Source organism: Spermophilus citellus (genome assembly GCF_964194105.1).
Source record: "Spermophilus citellus genome assembly, chromosome: X".
Lineage (NCBI taxonomy): Eukaryota > Metazoa > Chordata > Mammalia > Rodentia > Sciuridae > Spermophilus > Spermophilus citellus.
In genome coordinates, this window is record NC_138190.1 from 13662477 (window position 1) to 13675087 (window position 12611).

General features: G+C 35.9%; 1 protein-coding gene across 2 annotated transcripts in view; it reads left to right on the top strand.

Annotated features, from left to right (window-relative positions):
* PPEF1 (protein phosphatase with EF-hand domain 1) overlaps nucleotides 1-12611 on the top strand; it is a 137807-nt gene that overhangs the window by 92490 nt on the left and 32706 nt on the right. For both annotated transcript variants that reach the window (XM_081278305.1, XM_081278304.1), the window contains exons 12-14: nucleotides 1178-1344; nucleotides 4872-4908; nucleotides 5861-6010. In XM_081278305.1, coding sequence (XP_081134431.1) covers nucleotides 1178-1344; nucleotides 4872-4908; nucleotides 5861-6010 — 354 coding nt within the window. The remainder of the gene's footprint in view (nucleotides 1-1177; nucleotides 1345-4871; nucleotides 4909-5860; nucleotides 6011-12611) is intronic.

Consider the following 12611-nt stretch of genomic DNA (forward strand, 5'->3'; position numbering starts at 1 on the left):
GAATTTGAAAATAGTTTGAAAAAGATTAAGAATGTCTATTATTTCCTGAAGGTTGACTTTTTTGAAGGAAATCATGCATTTTGATGTATGGGTACCTAAATTTTTCTCTTCATAATACATTTTTTAAACATTTGAACTTATCTTACTGTGAAGTAGCAGTGCACTCAGACATTTCATTATCAGGTCTGACACCGAGAAAATGTAACCATGTTACATATGTTTGTTTTGTCTTAGTTTTGTAGTGTAGAAGTAAATTAATTAATAGCTCTTATAAATTAGTCCTGTGTCCTAATCTCAGCTCCTTTTCATACTATCATTGTCTTTAAAAATATTATCTCACCTGGTGCTGTGGCACATGCCTGTAATCCCAGTTACTTGGGAGACTGAGGTAAGGGGATCATAAATTCAAAGTCAGCTTCAGCAACTTAGCCAGATACTGTCTCAAAATAAAAAATAAGAAGAGGTTGGGATATAGCTTAGTGGTAGAATACCCCTAGTTCAATCCCTGGTACTGGAGAAAAAAATGTATCTCATACTTAGGAATGATATTAAAAGTATCTAATGACTAATATGGCCTTGTCAGCAATCAGCCAGAAAAGCATGCTTGCTATAGACACTAGGTGTGCTTAGTAGTACACTAGCCCTGCTCACAGTCATACCACTTGCCTGGGTAACTTTATATCCGTTCTCACAAGTGATCTAGGGAGGAATATAGTATCATCTTTCTTTTGCAAATCGAGGGTATAGTAGCCTAAAGAATTTAGCTGTAGAGCTCCTTAGAATGAAAGATTTCTGGCTGTTAGTTCAGTGTTCTACACTGGATAGAAATTTCCCTCTTTTTAGAGGAGAAAGAAGAGATGATAGTAACAATTGTTGATGGATAATTGTCAGCTCTTTTTTAGAGGAAACTCATATTAGGTGGTGGGTAGAATGAGCACTCCCCTGCCTTGTACTCCCTGGAATCTTCCTGTCTCAAGCTTCATTTTCAGGTCCCTTACAGGAGATTCCTGCCCTGGAAGAGGGAAACTGGCTCAAGTGGGTAAGCAGAATTTTTTTCCAATGAAAGAACTGACTCGGCCTCTTTTCTCCATATAAAGGGACGTTACACACAAAGCCTTACTTTAAAACAACAACATTAGTTTAACTGCTTGTTTTCCCTCCTCTCTTCCTTCCACAGAATGGTCTCCCGTCGGGGAACAACCCGTATGTTTTTAATGGTGATTTTGTAGATCGAGGCAGTAACTCCATAGAGGTCCTCATGATCCTGCTTGTGAGTTTTCTTGTCTACCCCAATGACCTGCACTTGAACAGAGGGAATCATGAGGATTTTATGATGAATATGAGGTAACCTCAGCCTTTAGATTTCCTCTTTTATTTCCCACTCTGGAAAATACTGCCATGTTTAGTATCCAGTAGAGAATTAGAGGCCAGGGTAGAGAAGGAGAGATGAGGGGAATCTCAAGGAAGACCTCAATTCTGAGCCCTATTTAATACCCTCAGTCTTCAACTAAGGGTCAATTGCTCTAAAGCCCCCTTCTTATCTTTTTTTTCAGTCCTATTCTTCCTTCTCTCTTTTATCATGTTCTTTCTCTTGCTCCCATGCCCACCCTTCATAGGCCAAATTACATGTTAGATAGGTGTATTAGGCCAATCTGGAGGCATGATATGTTTCATGTGCAGACTTAGATGGAATTGTCCTATTGTTACTCTTTTGGCTTGTCTCAAATATTGCCTCAGAAACTAGCACCATGTTTTGTATTAATATGTGTATTTTTATGACATAGTAATTACTTCTGTTCATAAACATTTTTATTAATTTATTAATTTTAATTAGGTATATATGACAGAAGAATGCATTTTAATTCATTGTATATAATTATAGCACAACTTTTCATTTCTCTGGCTGTACATGATGTAGTATCACACCATATGTGCAGTCATGCATGTACCTAGGGTAATGATGTCCATCTCATTCCACCATGTTTCCTGCTCCCATGCACCCTCCCTCCTCTTCTTTCCCTTTGCCCAATGAAAGTTCCTCCATTTTTCACATTCCGCCCCCCACTCCCTTCCAACCCCTGCCCCCACCCCTGTTATGGACCAGCATCCACTTATCAGAGAGAACATTTGTCCTTTGTTTTTGTTTGGGGGAGGATTGGCTTACTTTGCTTAGCATGATATTCTCCAACTCCATCCATTTACCTGCAAATGCCATAATTTTATTCTCTTTTAATGCTGGGTAATAAACATTTTTTTTTTGAGAACAGCTATAATATAGTAGTTCAGCTCTCTGACTCAGGAATAAAGACTGGTTAAATGGTTTAAGAATTTTTGCTGAAAGGTACAGGAGGTGACAAATGTTCCCTTTCCCCTTCTTCCTTTTTCTTTTCATCTCTCATTTTATGAAAAAAAAAATCAGTTTGTTCTAGGACAATAGAAGGTATGGCATGTCTCATGCCTTTGGGCTTGGGCTTTTGAATACCTTAATCAAAGCTCAACAACAGATTAGTTTTGTCTTTGGGCAGTTTTGACACCTGGTTGGAGTAGAGTTTCAATTTCTCAAAGTATATAAGAAAATGCGGGGCATGGTGGTGCATGCCTGTAATCTCGGAGGCTGAGACAGGAGGATTGTGAGTTCAAAGCCAGACTCAGCAACGGTGAGGCACTAAGCAACTCAGTGAGACCCTGTCTCTAAATAAAAAATACAAAATAGGGCTGGGGATGTGGCTCAGTGGTTGAATGCCCCTGTGTTCAATCCCTAGTACCCCACCCCCATCCTGCCAAAAAAAAAAAAAAAGTATAAGAAAGCAAATGCTATGACTATGAAGAAAAAAAAAAAATCCCAGGACTATTATCAGAAACCCTTATAAAATAGTGCAATACTTTTATTTGGGCATGCCATTTATCCTTTCATTTATTCAGTTAGCCAGTTGTATTCATCTAGTGCCTATAATAGTTAATGAAAGAGACATAGCCCTTGCTCACATCTAGCAGGAAAAACACATTGAGCAGGGTTTTCAAGTGTAATAAGTTGATAAAGAGGGATCCAACTTTGTCTGAAGGGTGATGGAAAATTGTCCTATGGAAATACTAGCCTGAGACTTGAAGGATGAATTGAGCAATTGAGAGAAAGGAATGTTGGGTGGGATGGGAACAGTGTTTCACAGTGAAGGAATAACTTACGCAGAGTTTAAGACAAGACTTTTTAGACTTGAAAGTTCAGGAAGGCAGAAATATAGAATGAGGGATAGGATGGTGCTTAATACAGCTGGAGATGTAAGAAATGGTTGGATGATACAAAGGAATTTGCACTATTTTCTAAGGACAAATGAATGTCATTGAAAGATATAATAAAATTTGTATTTTAAAAAGTTAACAGGAAGAGGGCTGTGGAAGTAGGTCAGTGGTAGAGTGCTTACGTAGCATGTGTGAGACCCTGGGTTCACTGCCCAGTACTGGGGGAAAAATGATACTGAGAAGGGCAACAGCAAAGAGTGGATATAGTGAGGTCAATTAGGAAGTAGTTGAAGACATAGATGATAGATTCTTACTTAGACTAGGGTGGTGGTAATAGAGATGCAAAGAAATAGATTCAAGAGGACTTTAGGCAATGAAGACTTAAGGATCAATAACTTGATATGGGGGACTTGAAAGAGGAAGAAATCAAGGATATTTCCAGATTCCTGGCTGGAGTTTGGGGGTACAGTCTGGAATCATTCAGAAGGAGAATGATAAGTTCAGTTTGGGGTAAACTGATCTGAGATGCTGATGAGTAGACAGTTGATTTTATATGCAGACATCAGAAATTAAGTGTAGCCTGGAGTATGACCCTGTGATATTGACAATAGGTATTAACTGAAGCCCTGAATGGACAGGGATGTGATTGTTAAGGCAGAAAGTGAAGGTAGGAGAGGATTGGGGACAGAATCTGAAGGATTTAAGACTATGTGGAGGAGAAGAACTTGCAAGGGGGATTCAGAATAGCCAGAAAAGTAGGAGGAAAACCAAGAGTTTTCTGTCACAAAATCTAAGTGGAGTTTTCCAGAAGGATGGTATAGTCAATGTATTTAGTGTTTCAGAGAGGATGAGAAATGTAAGGACTACAAAGTGTATATTGGTTTAACAACATGCACACCTTTGGTGAGCTTTGGGGGGAATTTGTCTCCATTATTGTAGAAGCCTGGCATGACATGATTTGCATGGAAACTTAGGGTAAGTGTGCTGTTTCTACTTTACCTTGTTGGATATTAAGTGTACATACTGTTATCCTAAAGCAAGGAAAAGTAATTGAAAAATTTTCCATTATTAAATCTCCCTTAGCTACTGCTAGTCAGGCATTAATGTTCCCGATACTTTCTATTAAGACCCTGAATACCATTCATTACGTGACCTATATCAGAGAAAGCATAAAGAGCCAACTTGTTATCATCTGGGCTTTTGTTCATCTTTGTTCAATCTTTTCTTTTTTCTGATCATTTACTGTAAGATATAGGATGTCTGAGAAATCCTATCTAAATGAAAAACCTTCTCCCACACAGCTTCCTCAGCTGCTGCAGTAAACTTTCAAAAGACTTGCAATCTTTACACAGCTCATACCTATTTTCTAAGTTGTCTTAAAGTTAGTTCATGAAAATGTATTTTCTTTTCCCAATATGGTATAATCTCCTTGAGGGTGGGAACATGTCATTCATTGCTTTTGTTCTTTCCTATCATGCCTATCAAAGACTAAAGTAACAGTTCCAACTGAAACCTAATTTCTTGAGTTCCTAGTACTGGGGATAGTGAGATATCAAGGACTCCCCTTTTTGTATGATTCATATAAATAGGAATTATCAACAATTAATTGTTTAACTGCTCCCCCCCTTTTTAAGGTATGGCTTCACAAGAGAAATCTTGTTTAAATACAAGGTAAGACTCAAAACTTTTTAATTTTTTTTGCATTCTCTTTGTTGTTTATGCATAGACATTAAAAACAAACAAACAGTCAATAAAGAACAGATTGTTGCTTTAGGAAAGGTGATGGGCCAGTTAGTCAGAATTCATGCCAATAAAATAGAGGAACAGCAAGAAGCTCTCACCACTCAGAGTCCACCCCCCCCCCCAACTCCACTTGGACTAAACCACACTTTTTCATTGTGACTTTTGTGTTGGTTTCAGTGTAGATACAAACATAGTCCATTTCTTTAAAGGTACCCACTTGGGGATTTTTTTTTTAACTCAGGTATGGTAAAATAGGCAGACTCAGAAATAACTGTTATGAAAGAAAAGGTTTTTATTCACAGTTCCCTAGAAATAGGAGGCACTACATACCACACTGGGTGGACCATGTGGGGAAGTACCAGAGTCCATCAGAAGGCAGAGGGAACATGGACAAGAAACTTTATTGTGGTTTTCATGGGAAGGAACTGACAAAGGGTCTCAGTGTAATCAGATTTAAGATTGACTAGTTTGAATAATGTCAGCTTGCTCTGGAGCATGAGTTATCCCTAGTTGTCTGGTACCTGGCCCTGGGTGAGTAGAGAAATATTGGCCTTAAGTGTGAGAGCCTAATAAAAGATGTTATTGAAGGTGTGGGCTCTGGATTAGTTGGTTTTCATGTGAAAGGTGAATCATTTATTGTTTCTGGTAATTAGTTAGCCCTGAAGAGGGGCAGTCTCTTCTGTAGGATTGGCACTCCCCAAGATGTCAAAGTATCAAAAATACAGAATAAAAACCATGATTAATACATGGTAGTTGGTTAGTAACTCTGGGGTGACTTCCTTGGTGTGGTATGAAAATTTGCTTTTTGTCCATGCATTGGGACTGTTCAATAATCTGGACCTATCAGAAAAATAAAACTTACTCAAGCTCTTACTTACAGCTGCATGGAAAAAAAATCTTGCAAATCTTGGAAGAAGTCTATACCTTGCTCCCAATTGGTACAATTATTGACAATGAAATTCTGGTGATACATGGTGGGATATCAGAGTCCACAGATTTGAATTTACTCCACCGCCTAGAGAGAAGCAAAGTAAGAAGTAATATTTGCATGAATCTTATCTCAGAGGTTTATAATAGAATATGTATACCTCTTTTCATTTATCATTTTGAATTGATTTGAATTTTAGTGGTGACTTTAATTCTGAAAAGATTAGTACAAATTTTAAGAAAATCTATGATTGCATGCATAATAAAAAACTAAATGGGTAACATCTATATGTGGAAAGTATTTTTTTTTAAAAAAATTCATGTTGAAATGGAAAAATGAGGACATGCTGGCATTTTATATAGTTTCTAAAAGTGAAAAAACTTCTGATTTTTAAAAGTTAAAATATCCATTAATTCATTTACATGGTGGTAAAATGCATGTGACATAAAATTTACCACTGTAACCATTTTAAAGTGTATAATTCAGTGGCATTAAGTACACTCACATTGTTGTGCAACCATCACCACTGTGATCACCATCCATATACAAAACTGTTCATCTTCCAAGACTGAAACCATACCCATTATACAATAACTCCCCATTCTCCTCCCCTTTCCAGCCACAGTAACCAATATTCTACTTTCTGTTTCTATGAATTTAACTACTCTAGGTACCTGATATAAGTAGAATCATATAGCAGTTTTAAAAATTGATATGATTTCCCTTATACTTCAGATTGATCAGGATAATTATTTTTAAATACTTTAACTGTAAATAAGCATATTAAATACAGCAGAGGCCAAAAAGGAACCTGAATAGAACCTCTGAGAGAAGTGGCTATGTGGTATCTGTAAATATTCCACACCTAGTGAAGGGCTTCTTGATGGGACTTATAGGGAAACAGGAAACAGGAGTTGTCTTCCTCCTCTACCAGAGCCAAGCTGGAGTCTGCATACTAGCAACATAAGGGGTGCCACATGGGCATGAGGACCAATAGAGCTGTGAAGCCAAACAGTGGCATATAGTCTTAGTGGGAAATCTGAACCATTACACCTCAGGAATTATAGTCAACTTTCAACCAATCTACACAGGGGGATCTCGAACTGGAATTGAATCTAATAGAGACAGAAATGTGATCCCATTGCACCTTGAGGTTTTGGAGCCTCTATACCTTTATATACATGTGAATGATAATATTAGTGTTATCATCTTTTCATACTTTTAATTTAAGCTTAATATACCTAAACTAGGTCAGATGCCCTTTATATACTCTCAAGCCTCTTATATATATATTCTTTGTAACAGTCACCATAATTAATAAGGATTCATGGGACTATTCTTTACTATGTCTCCCCACTTCTCCAGTTCACTGATAATACCTCAGCACCTGAGATATAGTAAGTACTTAATATTCACTAAATATCTCTCAAGAGATTTAAGACTAAAGCAGGGCAAACCTAAGACAAAATTGGATAGAAACATTTTTATAATATCTTTTGTGAGTCTATGGTGATTTTTTTTAATTTTTAAAATTTATTTTAATTGGTTACACATAACAGTAGAATGCACTTTGCTACATCATATATAATGAAGTATAATTTCTCATTCTTCTTGTTGTACATGATATAGAATCACACTGGTCGTATAGTTATATATATGTATATAGGGTAATAATGTCTGATTCATTCTACTATCCTTCTTACCCCTAAACCCCCTCCCCTCCCTTCACTTCCCTCTACCTAATCTAAAGTTACTCTATTCTTCCCCAGCTCCCACTCCCCCTATTGTGAGTTAGCATCTGCATATCAGAGAAAACATTTAGCTTTTGGTTTTTTGGGGATTGGCTTATTTTGATTATCATGATATTTTCCAGATCCATACATTTACCAGCAACTACCATCTTTTCATTCTTCTTTAAGGCTGAGTAATACTCCATTGTGTATACATACCATATTTTCTTCATCCATTCATTTATTGAAGGACACCTAAGTTTGTTCCATAGTTTAGCTATTGTGAATGGAGCTACTATAAACATTGATGTGGCTGCATCACTGTAAACATTAATTTTAAGTCTTTTGGGTATAAACCAACATCTATGGTGATTTTATATACCTCTTTGCCCATTTCACTGAGTGACTTCCGTACTAACTGGATTATACATTTGTCCTGGTTTAATTGTTAATAGTGCCTCCTTCTACTCTAAAATAGTATCCAAGTTGCAATAAATTGTAAGGTCATCCTAAGTTTAAGGTCCTCTTTCTTACAATATCAATGAATAGTCAAGTCAATAAGATGCTTTGATCAAGATGAGAGAGTCAGTATAAACTTAGTGGGGAACTGAAATCAATGAAGTTGAAATTTTAAAAATTCAAAAATCAATGAAACAAAAAGTTGGTTCTTTGAAAAAATAAACAAAATCTATAAACCTTTAGCCAAGCTAACCAAAAGAAAGAGGGAAAGAACTCAAATTATTAAAATTTGTGACAAAAAAAGGAAATATCACCACAGACACTATTGAAATACAGAGAATAATCAAACTATTTTGAAAATCTATTCTTCAATAAATTAGAAAATCTTGAAGACGTCAACAAATTTCTAGAGACTTATAACCTACCCAAATTGAACCAGGAGGCTATAGAAAGTTTAAACAGATCAATTTCAAGTAATGAAATTGAGAATGCCATCAAAAGCCTTCCAACCAAGAAAAGCCCAGGACTGGGTGGATTCTCAGCTGAGTTCTATAAGACCTTTAAAGAAGAACTAACACCAATTCTCAAGAAAAGGAGGGAACCCTTCCAAATTTATTCTATGAAGCTAGTATTACCCTGATACCAAAACTAGTTAAAGACACATCAAGGAAAGAAAGCTTCAGACCAATATCCCTGATGATAGATAACAAAAATTCTTAATAAAATACTGGCAAACTGCATAAAAAACATGTTAAAATATTGCACCATGATCAAGAGTGTTTCGTCCCAGGGATACAAGGTTGGTTCATATGGAAATCAATAAATATAATGCACCACATAAATAGATTTAAAGACAAGGATCACATGATGATCTCAATAGATACAGAAAAAGCATTCGACAAAATACAGCATCCATTCATGTTTAAATCATGAGAAAATCTAGGGCAAGTAGGTACATATCTCAACATTGTAAAAACTATATATGACAAACCCAAGGCCAACATCATTCTAAATGGAGAAAAACTGAAAGCATTCTCTCTAAAAACTGGAACAAGGCACTTATATTCAACATAGTTCCTGAAACTCTAACTAGAACAATTAGGCAAAAGAAAGAAATTAAAGGGATATGAATAGCAAAAGAAGAGCTCTAACTATCTCTATTTGCTGACAACATTATCCTATATTTAGAGGACTTAGAACACTTCTATAGCTCATAAATTAATTCAGTATAGTAGCAGGATATAAAATTAACACTCATGTTAATTGTGTTCCTATACACCAGTGATGAATCAGCTGAAAGAGAAATTAGGAAAACTATTCTATTCACAATAGCCTAAAACAAAACAAACAAACTTGAGAATCAATCTAACAAAAGAGGTGAAAGACCTTTACAATGGAAAACTACAGAACACTAACAGAAGAAATTGAAGAAGATCTTAGACAATGGAAAGATCTTCCATGATCTTGGATAGGCAGAATTAATATTGTCAAAATGGCCAAACTATCAAAAGTGCTATACAAATTTAATGCAATTCCTATTAAAATTGCAATGACATGCTTTATAGATATAGGACATATTAAAATTGCAATGACATGCTTTATAGATATAGGAAAAGCAGTCATGAAATTCATTTGGAAAACTAAGAGGCCCGGAATAGCCAAAGCAATCCTTAGCAAGAAAAGCAAAGCAGGAGGCATTACATCACCTGACCTTAAATTATACTACAGAGCTATAATAACAAAAACATCATAGTACTGACACCAAAACACATGTAGACCAATGATACAGAATAGAAGACATAGAGACAAACCCATATAAATACAATTCTCTTATACTCGACAAAGGTGCCAAAAATGTACTTTGGAGAAAAGATAGCCTCTTCAACAAATGGTGCTGGGATATCAGCATAATAGCAGGATATAAAATTAATCTATATGTAGTAGAATGAAATTTAACCTCTCCTATCTCTCACCCTGCACAAAACTTAAAGTGGACCAAAGACCTAGGTACTAGACTGGAAACCCTGCACCTACTAGAAGAAAATGTAGGCCCAACACTTCAATCTGTCAACTTAGGAAATGACTTCCCCAACAAGATTCCTAAAGCACAAGAAGTAATAGAAAAAAATCAACAAATGGAATGATATCAAACTAAAAAGCTTCTTTACAGCAAAGGAAACAATCAAGAGCATGAAGAGATAACCTAAAGAATGGGAGAAAAGCTTTGCCATCCACACCTCAGATAAGGTGTTAATTTCCAGTATATACAAAGAACTCAAAAAGCTTAATACCAAAAATAAATAATCCAATCGATAAGTGGGCAAAGGAACTAAACAGATGCTTTTCAAAAGAAGAAATACAAATGGTCAATAAATATATGAAAAAATGTTCAACATCTCTAGCAACTAAAGGAATGCAAATTAAAACTACACTGAGATTCCATCTCAGTCCAGTCAGAATGGCAATTATCAAGAATACAAGTAACAGTAAATGTTGGTGAGGATGTGGGGAAAAGGGTATATTCATATATTGTTGGTGGGGCTGAAAATTAGTGCAACCACTCTGGAAAGCAGTATGGAGATTCCTCAAAAGACTAGGAATAGAACCACCATTTGACCAAGTTATTCCACTTCATGGTATATATCCAAAGGAGTTAAAAATCAGCGTAGTACAGTGTACAGCCACATCAATGTTTATATTATAGCAGCACAATGTACAATAGCTAAGCTGTGGAACCAATCTAGATGCCCATCAACAGATGAATAGATAAAGAAATTGTGGTATTATACACAATGGAATATTACTCAGCCATAAAGAATGACTTTGTGGTATTTGCCAGTAAATAAGTGGATCTGGAGACTATCTGCTAAGTGAAATAAGCTAATTCCCCCAAAACAAGAGAATGAATGTTCTCCCTGATATGTGGATGCTAATCCACAGTAAGAGGGGGAGAGGAAGAATAGAAGTTCAGTGGATTATACAAAGGGGAATAAAGGGAAGGGAGGGGAGGAAGAACAGGAAAGACAGTGGAATGAATCTGACATAACTTTCCTATGTACATATATGAATACACCACAGTGAATCGCAACATAGTGTATATCCACAAGACTGGGATCCTAATTAGAATAATATATATTCCATGCTTATATAAATATGTCAAAACATAGATTCTACTGTCATGTACAACTAAAAAGAATAAAGTGATTTTACAATTTTCATAAGATGTGTTTAAAAGTGTGAACCAGAGTGATTTTTCTTTTCTATAGATTAGGATTCATCTTTGTTTAAAATAAAGGCTAAACATAAAAAAAAACACAGTAGATATGATTCTTGCCAAGAACAAAGGAACATGGTGTTTTTGTCTGTCAAATATTGGCAAGCACATGGCATGAATGCTATAGTCTCCACCACCCACCCTGTGACTACTGCACTAATCAACCATGGCAGCCACTACCAATGGCTCAGAATGAAAATTTACTTTCCTGAGGTTAGCCTGAGCAGCCAGCCTCATGTAAGGCTTTTTGAGGTATTGCAAACAAGTCTCTGGAACGGCTACCCTAGCTCTGTGGAGACCCTAAGTTGAGAGCCACCCTGATGTAGTAAAGACTAGAAATTCTGATATCAGACAGACATAGTCAGATTTATATCCTGCTTCTGCCATTTCTTGGATGGTGATTGGATAAAGCACTGAAGTTTTCTAAGTCTCAGTTCCTACACCAATAAGTTAGAAATATTACTTTAGATTATTGTGAAGATTAAATTATTAACCTAGATGAAGAAAACGTATAGTAATACTAAACATATAGCTCTCCGATTCTCCCTTTTGTTTTTTTCCTGATATTTGGATCTGAAGTCTGAATTTCAGTGATTAGGACAGACTCTAAGGGACATTTTTGGGCTAGCAATTTTCCCAGGATGCTTCAAATTTCATCCCCTTCAGGGATTACTGTTCCACTGGCTCATAAGACTGGTTTTATTTAAAAACTTGATTTCTATATAAATATATATATATATGTATATATATATATATATATATATATATATATATATATATATATATTGCTTGTGTCTTATATCCCTACTAGAGTAAGAACTAACAGTATAAATTTATATTAAATAAATATAATTAAACTGTGATGAAAGTAGTAGTCTTGAGCTTCTGGAACTCTATCAGATAAGATACAAAGGTAGATTTCCAAGTTCAGTTTTATAATCCCCATGTTCTTATTCCATAGGACCCTTCAATTGTCAGATTATCACACTTCCTGGTTTGTACCTGTGGTGGTGGTATAATTTAATAAGGGAGGGGTAGTGTTGAGGAAACCTAATGGCAACTTCTCTTCTAAATTAATTGAAAGGATTTTGGATGATGAGCAGGTTGGAGGTCAATGTAGAGGGATAGAAAAGAAAAACTCTATAAATCTCTGGTATTCTTGAGCTCCCCAGCAGTGAGTATTTCAAAAGAAGAAATATAAACAATGGCTAGTAGGACTCCCAAGAAAAAATGGTGATGT